General features: G+C 39.3%; 2 protein-coding genes across 13 annotated transcripts in view; one reads left to right on the top strand and one right to left on the bottom strand.

The window, feature by feature from the left end:
- The window catches only part of KANSL1 (KAT8 regulatory NSL complex subunit 1), a 177732-nt gene that overhangs the window by 104032 nt on the left and 60963 nt on the right, over positions 1-12737 (bottom strand). The window lies entirely within an intron of this gene.
- LOC147351404 (histone H2B type 2-E-like) lies at positions 227-5763 on the top strand. Its single transcript, XM_086357203.1, has one exon. It carries the CDS (start codon positions 3686-3688, stop codon positions 4061-4063), a length of 378 nt encoding a protein of 125 aa, XP_086213329.1. The 5' UTR covers positions 227-3685; the 3' UTR covers positions 4064-5763.

Raw genomic sequence — 12737 nt, 5'->3', positions numbered from 1 at the left:
GTCTGTCAGCAAAAACTGTTGAACATAATCTGTGCTGAGCAATATGAATATAAAGAAGACATGGGTGGTCCCTTATCAAAAAAATTCAGCCTGGTTGAGATTCTTTTCCAAATAAGTAGCACAACACATTGAGTGCTAACCTTCCACTAAATTCAAAATAACTGAAAGCTGAAGATTATTTCAAAATTATTTTAGGCATGAAGTTAAACATTAACAATAGTGTTGCTGCTGCTGCTGCTGCGTCGCTTCAGTCGTGTCTGACTCTGTGCGACCCCATGGATTGCAGCCCACCAGGCTCCCCCATCCCTGGGATTCTCCAGGCAAGAACACTGGAGTGGGTTGCCATTTCCTTCTCCAATGCATCAAAGTGAGAAGTGAAAGTGAAGTCGCTAAGTCGTGTCCGACTCTTAGTGACCCCATGGACTGCAGCCCACCAGGCTCCTCCATCCATGGGATTTTCCAGGCAAGAGTACTGGAGTGGGGTGCCACTGCATTCTCCGAACAATAGTGTTATAATCAAGTTAAGTTCCTGTCAGATTGAAATTACAATGTCAAGCTTCTTCCAAGAGCCTACAGGGCCTCTGATTTTATCTCCTGACACTCATCCTACACCTGGATGACCATACGTACTCCTGCCACCTGGCTTTCCTACTTAAAATTCACCAAGCCTAGCTCAGTCCCACCTTGGGGGCCTTTGTACTTGTTCACTGGGAACACTGTTCTTCAAGATTGTCACAGGACTACCCCTCTCACTTCATTTAGATCTCAGAGATGCCTTCCCCACCACCCTATTTAAAATAACCACCTCCCTCAGCCAACTATCACTTTCAATCTCTCTATACTGCTGTTATTTCTCATTTTAGCAACAGTTAAGTGACCTTGGATCATTTACTCATCACCTTCCTTCCGCATTAGGATAAAATCTCTTGGAAACAGACATTTTCTATTGGCAGCTGTATCCCAAGCAACTACAAGAGAGCCTGGAAAATACTGAGTACCTGATATACATTTGTTATTTGTTAAATGAATGACATGTTTATGAGTGATGATATATATTCCCTCATCATTACAAATTACCTAACTTCTTACATTCAACCGGCTCCAATTAAATTTAGCAAGTAAAGGCTACTTCTAGGACAGCGCTTCTTAATTTGAGGCTTCCAGAAGTCATTATACCCATTTTTCTGGAAAGAATGTCTATTTTTTTTTTTTTTTTAAGGGTCCCTAAATCACAAAAACATCCTAGAAGCAGACTCACAACTTTGGTTACACCACAGAATCTCCTGGAGAATTTTGAAAATACAGATGCCTAGATTTCATCCTAGAGATTGTTTTACTTGGTCTGGACTACAACCTTAGCATCAGGATTTTTTTTTTTAGTTACCCAGGTGATTATAGTATATAGCAAAAGTCGAGAATCATGCCCACCTTGGAAGGAAAAGATGTTAAATAGATCAGATTTCTTAAAAATCACTTATACATGGAAAGAAATAAAATTTAAAAGCTAAGAATAAAGAATTAGCATCTTTTGGCAAACAGACCAATACACAAGTGCCTAAGTAATTCTATACGACAAACATTTTAAAGATTATATGTCTACCTCTACTTAAATACTCATTTGATACTGGTATTTTAGAACTTACTCCCAGATCACAATCATTTTTCATTTAAAACACTCCCATTTCATACAAAAGTTCACTTGTTAATAATTTACTAGATTACAAATGGACAGAGGAGCCTGGTAGGCGGCAGTCCATGGGGTCGCACAGAGTCGGACACGACTGAGCGACTCCACTTTCACTTTTCACTTTCATGCACTGGAGAAGGAAATGGCAACCCACTCCAGTATTCTTGCCTGGAGAACCCCAGGGACGGGGGAGCCTGGTGGGCTGCTGTCTATGGGGTCGTACAGAGTTGGACACGACTGAAGTGACTTAGCAGCAGTAGCAGATTACAAAATCTAAACACACCAAGAGAACAAAATACTCTTCAAAGACCAATCAAGGGCTACTTTACAACTATGAAGTCTTTGGTGGTTCTACTGCTAAAAACTTCCTGGAAGCAAGGTATGTCACCAATTAAAGTCCTCAGCCTCAACTATTATACAGAATGACAGAGGGTTTAGTGAAACTAGTACTGACTATACACACAAAAGGAGAAAGAGGGGGGAATTTCAGAAATTTATTTAGATCATGCCAAAAAGGATTTGAAAAGAGCAGGTGTCAGAATGACACAGGTGGTGGGTCTTTTTTTTTTTTTGTAAGTCCAGCAAACAAACATCATGTAATGAGCCAATTCATGTTACCAATCTAGAGTATCATCGGTTATTGGTTTTTACATACTCACCCAAGTAGCCCCCTTTAAAAAAGTGATTGGCAGGGTAAGAGACCAAAGCAGCAAAATGCTAAATATTTGTTTAAAAACAAACTAAATCCAGAAATGCTAAAGTCCCCTGTGATAAATCATTTTTAAACGTTAGGATACTTAGAATCTCTAAGGAACTCATTCCACCTACCCATCTGTCTGGACTCTGGACTGTTAGAGAGATATTTGCTGACACAGAAGCACCAGGCCATGAGCCCACCTGACACAGAACAACAGAAACTTAAAGCAAGTTTTTAAATCTACAAGAGCTTTGGGAAAGAAAATCGGACTCCTAACTATGAAGTCTTCCTGGCTTACTACTTGGTCATACTGCAATTTTATCCTAAGCATTATTCACTTTCCTTGTCAAGTAAGTGAAGTAAATTTAATGAGAAAGTTCAAACGAAGAGACACATGCAGGCACACAACTCGCCAGCCCATTTTAGTTGAGACTGGAGAGCGATGGAGCTTGAAATGCATAGGAAACATGAATAAATGTAAAGCTATCAGACATGGAAAGTTCTTCTTTAAATTTGTTTTCTACAAAGATAGGCACAGAGACAGCTTTAGTTTGCAAAGTCATTTTACTCTACATAAAACAGTGTTCCCTTATTATTAACTTTCTCTTTTATCATGAGCCTATGCAAATAAATGTTCTGGGATTAACAAGCAAATAGATAAATGAAGCCACAGAAACACATTCCCAAAATGTGGGCTGGAAATGAAACAAAGCAGCACAGGATATGAACTGAACTCCACTGGCTATTTACAAAAAGTTTTCACATACACGAGTCTCACTTGACAGGAAAAGAACATTTGTAATAGAGAAGGACAAGACTACATGAAAAGGCTATCTGGAAACACAGGAGTTGAAGACCTCATGAAACATCAAGAGACCCAGGTTATTTATTCAGTAGTAGGTTAGCAACCCAGAAAGCTTGCAACCCACTCACTCCTCTTAATACTAATACAAGAAAAAAGAAAATTATCAGTGCTAAGGATAGAAGCTAAGAAAATTGGATCCAAAAGGAACGATAAGGTGGGGAGAAACCCAGCCCCAGGAGTTATCTGCCCAAGTCAGCAAAGGTCAGAAGACAAAAAAGGCTGACCAGTAAAACAATGTTTCATGAACTTAAACGTCAGATGCCTCAACAGGCAAAGGCTTTAAAGAGAGAACTCTCTCTTTAGCAACTGCTTCAAATGCCATGTTTATCTTACGGCCAGATATTACTGCATCATCTGTCCCCTCTAAATCAGATGCAGCATTTTGAAATCAGCCCCAATAGATCTTTCTGTGTTGTTGGGTGTTGTCATTATAGACATGCCTGAACCGGCTAAGTCTGCTCCTGCCCCTAAAAAGGGCTCTAAAAAAGCTGTGACCAAGGCCCAGAAGAAGGACGGCAAGAAGCGCAAGCACAGCTGCAAAGAGAGCTACTCCGTGTATGTGTACGAGGTGCTGAAGCAAGTCCATCCTGACACCGGCATCTCGTCCAAGGCCATGGGCATCATGAACTCCTTCGTCAACATTTTCGAGCGCATCGCTGGCGAGGCATCGCACCTGGTGCATTACAACAAGCACTCGACTATCACAACCAGGGAGATCCAGACCGCCGTGCGCTTGATGCTACCTGGGGAGCTGGCCAAGCACGCCGTGTCCGAGGGCACTAAGGCTGCCACCAAGTATACCAGCTCCAAGTAAATATAATATGCCTAGCCGGTGTTAATGGAGAAGGCAATGGCACCCCACTCCAGTACTCTTGCCTGGAAAATCCCATGGACGGAGGGCCTGGTGGGCTGTAGTCCATGGGGTCGCTAAGAGTCGGACTGAGCGACTTCACTTTCACTACTCTTAACTCTGAAGTAGAGGGGAATGAGGCTAACTGGACAAAAGGATATCCTGTTGTTGTTGTTGTTTTGAGGGGGAGGAAGGTATAAAATAGTGAAGAGGGAGAGAAAAGTAGGGAAAAAAACGGGGGTTGGGGGGGGATTGAAAGAACAAAGCGATGGTTCACAACCTACCTCAACTGAGAAAGTCTGACTGGCCTAATATATCCATGTTTGAATCAAAGGCAACTGGAAATGGGGGAGGGGAGCTAACTGATTCTGATTCTTAGGTACACATTCCCCCTGACTGTCCTTAGAGAACTTCTTCTTTAAAGGTACAGTCTTCCCTGGAGTAGGAAATGGCAGCCCACTCCAGTATTCTTGCCTGGAGAATCCCATGGACAGAGGAGCCTGGTGGGCTACAGTCCATGGGGTCGCAAAAAAAAAAAAAAAGGTACAGTCTGACTTATCAGTGTCCATCTTCACTGCAAAACCTTAAACACTACCCAAATACAGATAAAGTATATTCTCTTCTTAGGGCTGGTGACAAAGAAATATGAGGGTGGGATGAGGGAAAGGAGTAAATGGTAAGGGAAGGAAATCAGTAGAACTATAAGTATTATATGGTTTATAAGATGCCTTCTCAAGAGTTTACCTCAATTTTAGTTTTTTCATTGATAAGTAGACACAACTGGAGAATGTTATACAAAGTGAAATAAAGGGCATTCTTTACATTCAGGAATGACATTAGTGCCCTTTCCTCTCCAAGGAGACATAAGGAAGACTAACCCAGAGGTTCTCCGCCAAGGGTTATTTTGTATCCCCAGGACACATGTGGCAATGTAGTTATTTGGTCATCACAGCAGGTGGGGAGAGTGCTATTGGCTTTTGGTAGGTAGAGACCAGAGACGCTGTTGAACATCCTACAATGGACAGGGCAGCCCCTCACAACAAAGAGCTATCTGGCTCAAAATAGCAATAGGGCGAATGATGGGAAACACCTAAACAAACTCATTTCTGGAAAACCACACAAATAGGAGGGAAAGACAGTCTGTAGTTCCTACAGTCTGTAAGAAGCCTATTTAGAAGGCAGTTTAAAAACAATCCTATCTTATGCCAGCTATTACACAAATTACAAATGTCAGGGGAAAGAAAAAACATGTAAATGCCAGAAAAATCTTTTGTCTTCTCAAGTATTTAAAAATGTAGGTAAAGTATCAGTGAGAACCTATTATATTCATTTTTCTAAATAACAGTAGTTAACAGTCAAACTTGATGATAAACCAGAACACTCGTTTATCAATGACAGCAGACTTAAGAGACACAACTCTTAGAAAGTGGTGGGGCGGCGGGGGGGACAGCGGGAGTATCCACCTAAATGATATCCCTTGATCACAGAACCCAATTTAAAAGAAAGAACACAATGTACAAAAGGACTCGCTACACAGTAAAACTCACAATAGTGTTAGACAATGGATACACACTCAAAATCTAAATATCAGTACTATTATTTGCCAGGCACTGAAACAGGACATAAGATAGAAGAAATAATGTATGTAAAAAGCCCAAGAAAAACCCCATTAGGTAAGTGTTATTTTAATAAGTTTGACATTACAGAAGAAACTAAGGTGCAACAATCACAGGGCTGCTGCTGCTGCTGCTAAGTCGCTTCAGTCGTGTCTGACTCCATGCGACCCCACAGACGGCAGCCCACCAGGCTCCCCCTTCCCTGGGATTCTCCAGGCAAGAACACTGGAGTGGGCTGCCATTTCCCTCTCCAATGCATGAAAGTGAAAAGTGAAAGTGAAGTTGCTCAGTCGTGTCTGACTCTTTGTTACCCCATGGACTGCAGCCTACCAGGGTCCCCCGTCCCTGGGATTCTCCAGGCAAGAACACTGGAGTGGGTTGCCATTTCCTTCTCCCAATCACAGGGTTAGCAGTCAGAAATACTAAAGCTCTCTAAAGCTTCCTTCACCCACAGTGCAATGCTGAATGCAATGAAAAACTGAGGTAAATAAAACTTTGATGGAGAGGTATGAATCTAGTAAAAATAATCATGACTACTTATTTATATCCAGAAGTTTACATTTAAACTCAAACTAATATATACTTTTCAAATACCCATAAAAGGATTAACGGCAGACCCTGTAATGGGTCTCAAATTCAAAAATCAGAAAGCACACGGGCCACAATCTTTAACACAATGCAACAAAACTAGAAAAAAAAAAATTTAAGGGCTGCATTAAAAAAAAAAAAAAAGACTGGAAAATTGAACACATCTTTCTAAATAATTACACTGAAGAGAAACTAAAATCGCTCTATTTTACAAAATAATAATAAAGCTGTGACAAACCAAACTCTTAGAATTTAGCCAAAGAACTAACTCAGAGAAAATGTTAGAGACTTAAATGCTAATTTAAGAAAATAAGGCAGAATGAAAATAAATGACCTAAAACTTAAGCTTTTTTAGAATCCAAAGAAAGAAGTGAATATAAAAACAAAAGGAAATAGAAAAGCTTACTGATAAACCAGAAAACTGGATGCAAAAAGAAGAAAAAAATAGATCTGAGTTAAAGCAATACAAATAATAATCTATGGCAAGATTTTAAGACATTACTAGGCAGAATTTCATACCAACAAATTGAAAATTTAGGCAAAATGAGTGATTTTCAGGGAAAATATACAGTTAAAATTTGGTCTTGAAAGAGATTAAAAAGCTTCCTTAAACGAACAACCACAGAAGAAATTTAAAATATAAGCAAAGACCTATCCATAAGTATAACAGCCAACTAATTCAAGATATTTAACAGTCAAATTCTATCAAAAAACATTAGTGAGTGAACAGATCATCCTTGTCAAAGGTCAGTGTCAAAAAGTAAACTATATGTCATTCCAAGTTACAAATGTGGAGGGAAAGCAAGCCCCCTCTTCAAACAAACAAATCATAATACTTAATGAATCCCATTTGACATATGCTAAAATAATAATCCAGGTCATCCAGATAGTCAATAACTGATAATATTTGGCCTCAGAACGTTCCCAACTGGAATATATACTCAAGAGACAGCATATATTTTTGTGTTTTTTTTTGTTCACTGCTCTATCTCAGGGCTTTGAAGAGCCCCTGGCAAATACTAGGCACACAATAAACATTTGCTAAATGAATTCAAGGGTCAGTCAACATAAGGAAATCATTTAAAAGCTCTAAAAGAAAAATATATATTTATATATATAAACTACTGCCACAGATACTAAAGACAGGCATTGGTAGTATTTAATAGTTGTAACAAAATCCATACTGCATTAGAAATTAAAAGAACTAACCTAACAAAAGAGAATTATCACAAACCCATAGCACAAATCACATACACTCAATGACAAAACATAAATTCTCTAATAATAAAGTCGGGACCCAGACAAAAAAGTCCCCATACCTCTGGTACTACCGAACCATGTACTGGAGGGGTCTAGTTTATGCAACTGGACAAGAAAAAGAAACACAGAACAACTGAGAAAGAGAAAACAAAAATGTCATCATCGAGCTTCTAAGTGACTACCCACCTACAACTACTACTACTACTACTACTACTAAGTCGCTTCAGTCGTGTCCGACTCTGTGCGACCCCATAGACGGCAGCCCACCAGGCTCCGCCATCCCTGGGATTCTTCAGGCAAGAACACTGGAGTGGGGTGCCATTTCCTTCTCCAGTACATGAAAGTGAAAAGTGAAAGTGAAGTCGCTCAGTCGTGTCGGACTCTTAGCGACCCCATGGACTGTAGCCTACCAGGCTCCTCTGTCCATGGGATTTTCCAGGCAAGAGTACTGGAGTGGGGTGCCATTGCCTTCTCCAACCCACCTAGTAAAATCAAATACAAAGAATTGAAAGAATTGCTAAAAGGAGTAATTCTGTAAGGTAGCCAGACAAAGAAAGAAAATCAACATATGTAAGGAGTTTGCCCACCTAACCAACAAGAAATAAGCTCATGCCTAACAGCATCTCAAAGTACATAGAAATAAACACAACTGAAAACATGCAAGACCTACAGAAAGCAAAGTATAAATTTTAACTCTAGACATGAAGTACTTCATAGAGAAAAATATCACTTTAGGAGACTTAATGTTGCCAAGATGTCATATCTCCAAATTAACGTACAGTCACAATCCACCTGGCAACATGATTTAAAGGAAGTTGATAAAGTGATGTAAAATTCATATGGAAGAAGATAATAAACATGGATAGTGCCCTCACAAATACATGCAATTTGTGTGGTTATTCCATCATATATTTAAACCTATGGCAAATAATGTATATTATAGATAGTATGCAGAATAACACTGTGTCACGTAAACCTTTGGTAATTCAGTGTGATACTAATGCAGGTACTGACACTGGATAGAGAAAACACGCTAACAGACATTTATATGAATTTAGTTTACAATCACAGCAGAAATTCTACAAGAATGGTTTTACTCAATACACTGGTTAGGGACAACTGGTTATTCATGGTGGGGCTGGGAGTGGTGGTGGTAAAGGGGTTAAAGTCTTACTTTAAACCATACACAAAAAAGAGCTGCATAGACAACAGATTGGTGGTTGCCAGAGGCAGGTGGTGGGGGTTTAAGTAAACTGGATAAAAGGAATCAAAAGGTACAAGTTTCTAGTTATAAAATAAGTTATGGGGGTGTAATGTACAGCACTGGCAACTATAGTTATTAATACTGTATTACACATTTGAAAATTGCTAAGATAGTAAATCTTAAAAGTTCTCATTACAAGAAACAAAACTGTGTAACTATGGAGATAGATGTTAACCAGACTTACTGTGGTGATCATTTCACAACACCTACAAATTGAATCATGTTCTACACCTGAAACTGTATAATGTGTATCAGTGCACGCATGGACTGTAGCCCACCAGGCTCCTCTGTCCATGGAATTTTCCAGGCAAGAATATTAGAGTGGGTTGCCATTTCTTCCTCCAGGGGATCTTCCTGACCAGGGAGCAAAGCTGTGTCTCTGTGTCTCCTGCATCGGCAGGCATATTCTTTACCACTGCGCCACCTGCCTTGATTTTTAAAATTTTAATAAAAAAACTTTAAGAGATAAACATAAAAGCTAAACACAGATGCTCCTCTTAGGGAAACTCTTCTCCAACAAAAGACCTTTCACTTCGAATAATTTCATTTCTTTCCTTCCTGAAACACTGACAATCTCTTCTTGCCTCTGTGAGTTACATCAATATTCAGCCAATTTTCAAGGGTCAAAATCCAGTCACTTCATCAAGTTTCCTAAAGTGTGTAATCAGTGAAATATGTTAGATTTGGAGTAAGAACTCTAGCAGAACCCTGACTCTTATCCTAATAATCTTTAGCACAGTCACTTGATCTCTTTTTCTCTAGGTATCTTATTTGTAAATAACCAATCTGTGCTCCTCTCCAAAGTCTCTGTTTCATTAATCTTGCATCTGGACCTATCTTTTCATTCTATGTTCATAACCCTGGTTCAGAAGACTTACAGCTAGGCTATTGGCTTTTAAGTCTTGCCCTATACTACACCTCCACATCCACTCTCAAAGACACCTTTATGAGAGCACTTTAATCATGCCTTTCATTCTACATTAGTGATTCTCCACTGTTTTTAGGATAAAATCAAAATGTACTAGTTTGGTATTCAAAAGCTATGCGACCCCAACTTTCTCTTCCAACCTCATTTTCTGCTTCTTGAACCTTTTATCTCTGGCAGACAGCTCTCTTCCTTGTTACCCAACACAACTTCCTCCATCTGAGGCTCCTCATCCTTGAACCTGAAACATCCTATTTCCTCTTGGAAACCTAAGTGCCCATTCTTGATCCAAACTAAAATTTCATTTCTTCTCAGGTCTTCTGACCACCTTACTTATTATAAGCCCAGAGTGATCTCCCTCCTTCCTCCTACATTTTAGCATTTAGTGCCAGTTCCATGTATCTAGTCCTGAGCAAACACTGTGTAATTCTAACACTTCCTCTTCTACTTGAACATGGGAGGGTGGGGGCAGTCGGTCATGTAAATTATTTCTTGAAGACAGAAATCAAGTTCCTACGTCTACTTCAGTACTTATTCTTCTATCAGAGAAGTATTTCCTTGCCCTTTGGGGGTAAGGTTTATCTTGATGATACACAATATTGAAAGGCCATTCTCCAAATAACTAAAAGTTAACTTGAGATTTTTTATATTTAATTATCCTTGGCTCAGAGAATTCTGGTTCTCCTTTTCTGGAACTGCCACAGGGACACTCAGGACACTTCTGTTGTTGAGATGACTGACATAACTTGTTTCTACTCAGATGATCAACTCTGGTTAACTCTTCTGATCACTACTGAAGGACTCTCTTAAAGGACTATAAACTGTAGCTCCTTGAAGGCTGGCCTACTATGAAACATCCAAGGGCAGTACTATTTTTTATCGTTCCATTAAGTTTGTCAGCCAATCTTACTGTTCATGGATGAAACTAAGTAAATTTATCTCATCTGGGAAGGTCATCACACTATTTAGGGAAAACCATGGAATTATAAACAATCTAACACTGCTGCAGGCATTAATGCCTCTATTTATATGTCACCACCTTGAATGCACAGTTCTCAACTCTTGGGTCTGAGACCTACTTATTAACAGTAAGAGCAAATCAAGAGAATTTTCATTTGAGAGAACAATCAGCACACCAAACTTGCTGCAAAGACAAAGTTAGCCTTTCCACTTGAAGCAAACTGAGTTTGAAGCAAGCCTCATTCTGTTTTCACTTTTACAAAGAGAAGATTGGCCTGTCTTCAGCCTTGTGAATAAAGATCTTACAAAATTCACTAGACATAGGGTGTGCTCAAAGAATACTTGCTGGAAAAATGTGCTGGGGAAGTGCCAATTTAAAAAGAAAAACATTTTCACCCAGTTGGAAATCTAGAGAAACGGGTTACAGCAACTCAGCTGAAAACTCTCAAGATCTGCAGAAAAATATCCCTGATCTTTTCATTCTAAGTAAAACTCTATGAAAAGCAACTAAATTAATCAATGAAGGATTCAACTATTTTAAATTTTATGCATCTAAAGAACAGTAATCGAAATTCTGCCTGTGATATGTGGCCGTGTGAAAAGGCAACAAGTCTATCTCTTTTATACAAATTTTACAATCTGTAATAGTTTTTAAACAATTGTTTCTGAGAAAGAAACAGGGACAAGAGAACTTTTTATTGTTTTGTTTATTTTAGGGGACAAGAAATCGATGTTTTTCATTAGGCATATTTATCTTCAAAGCGTACACTCCAAAAACAGCTTTATTAAGTGAAAAGGACGCCTTCCTGTTAAAGGCCCTTTGTCTTCATTCTCACTACACACCCCATCCTCAGAGTCTACACTTTGTAAACTTACTTTCAGATTTCTTCACTGCCACAAGTGGAACATACACACAAAACCAATAATGAAACAGCTACACATAGGTGCACACACTGGTAACAGGTTGCCTCGTGACAGAAACAAGTGTGCAGACTACTGCAGCTCCACTATGAACTCTCTGACGGGACCCAGTCTGGGGACTCCCTAAGGAAACGTAGGCTACACAGAGGGTTGCCTGGATGGTCAACATAACCTCAGAAAGCAGGACAGTCTGGCTAACAGTGATAAGGGCCTTTCCCATCCCTGCCTGGGTCTCCTTACAAAACAAAAAGGAACATTTCTCAAAAAGGTATAATGGAGATTTTACATGTGAGGAACTTAAGCCAAGAAGATTAAAAGACAAAACTAAAACTAACAATTCTCATAATAGTCCAAAATTCTGTGTTATTCCCTCTTTAGTACTAATCCCACAAATGCTAATAAAATTACTAACTCCTAGTTCACCCTCCAGGTTGTCTGGTGATAATCAAATAAGGAATCAAATGTTAATGATAAACCTTAGACACAGAAATGACAAATTTTGTATAAGTGGGCTGAAAACCAATCAGGATATTCTTCCATTGCTACTTCGTGCCTTTTAAGTTCTTATAGTAGCCAGATTTACCAGAGATTTCTTGAGGAAAATACTTTCATAAACACTACATACATGCTTACAACTCATCTATCAGTTTTTGTTAAGCACAGGGAAGACTAAGGGAAAAAGAACATAAAATACCTTCATATCTTAAAAGATTTATTTTTCCAGCAACTGGGGAAAAATAAGAGGATTTTTCCACATTAGTGAAAATATAAATCATCCCTATAAAATACCAAAAATGTTTACTTTACCCTTTGATGGGGAAAGGTTGTGAAATAGGCACTTCCCCAGGTTATTTATTAGAGTAGAGGGAAACTATCTCACCTCCCCACCATCCCCCATGGGCCATGCCATGGCCATCAGTGTAACGTGCTGTCAGAGAGGCATCTGAAGAGCTACGTCCCGTCAGGTTGCTCCGTTTCTTCAAACAGAATCCTCTTTCTGCTCCGGCCAAATCAGTTCCAGGAGAAAAATTCAACAGTAAGGGAGCAGTAAGGAAGAACTAGCTTTTATCATCTCTATGAGCTCATCTTTAGTCTTGGGTCTCA

This window comes from Bos grunniens, chromosome 19 (genome assembly GCF_055505025.1).
Source record: "Bos grunniens cultivar Pamir isolate PY7600 chromosome 19, Bosgru_T2T1.0, whole genome shotgun sequence".
NCBI lineage: Eukaryota > Metazoa > Chordata > Mammalia > Artiodactyla > Bovidae > Bos > Bos grunniens.
This window is presented reverse-complemented; position numbering and strand designations above follow the sequence as displayed.

Coding starts and splice junctions, on each gene's coding strand:
- LOC147351404 (XM_086357203.1), top strand. CDS start 3,686: ATGCCTGAACCGGCTAAGTCTGCTCCTGCCCCTAAAAAGGGCTCTAAA.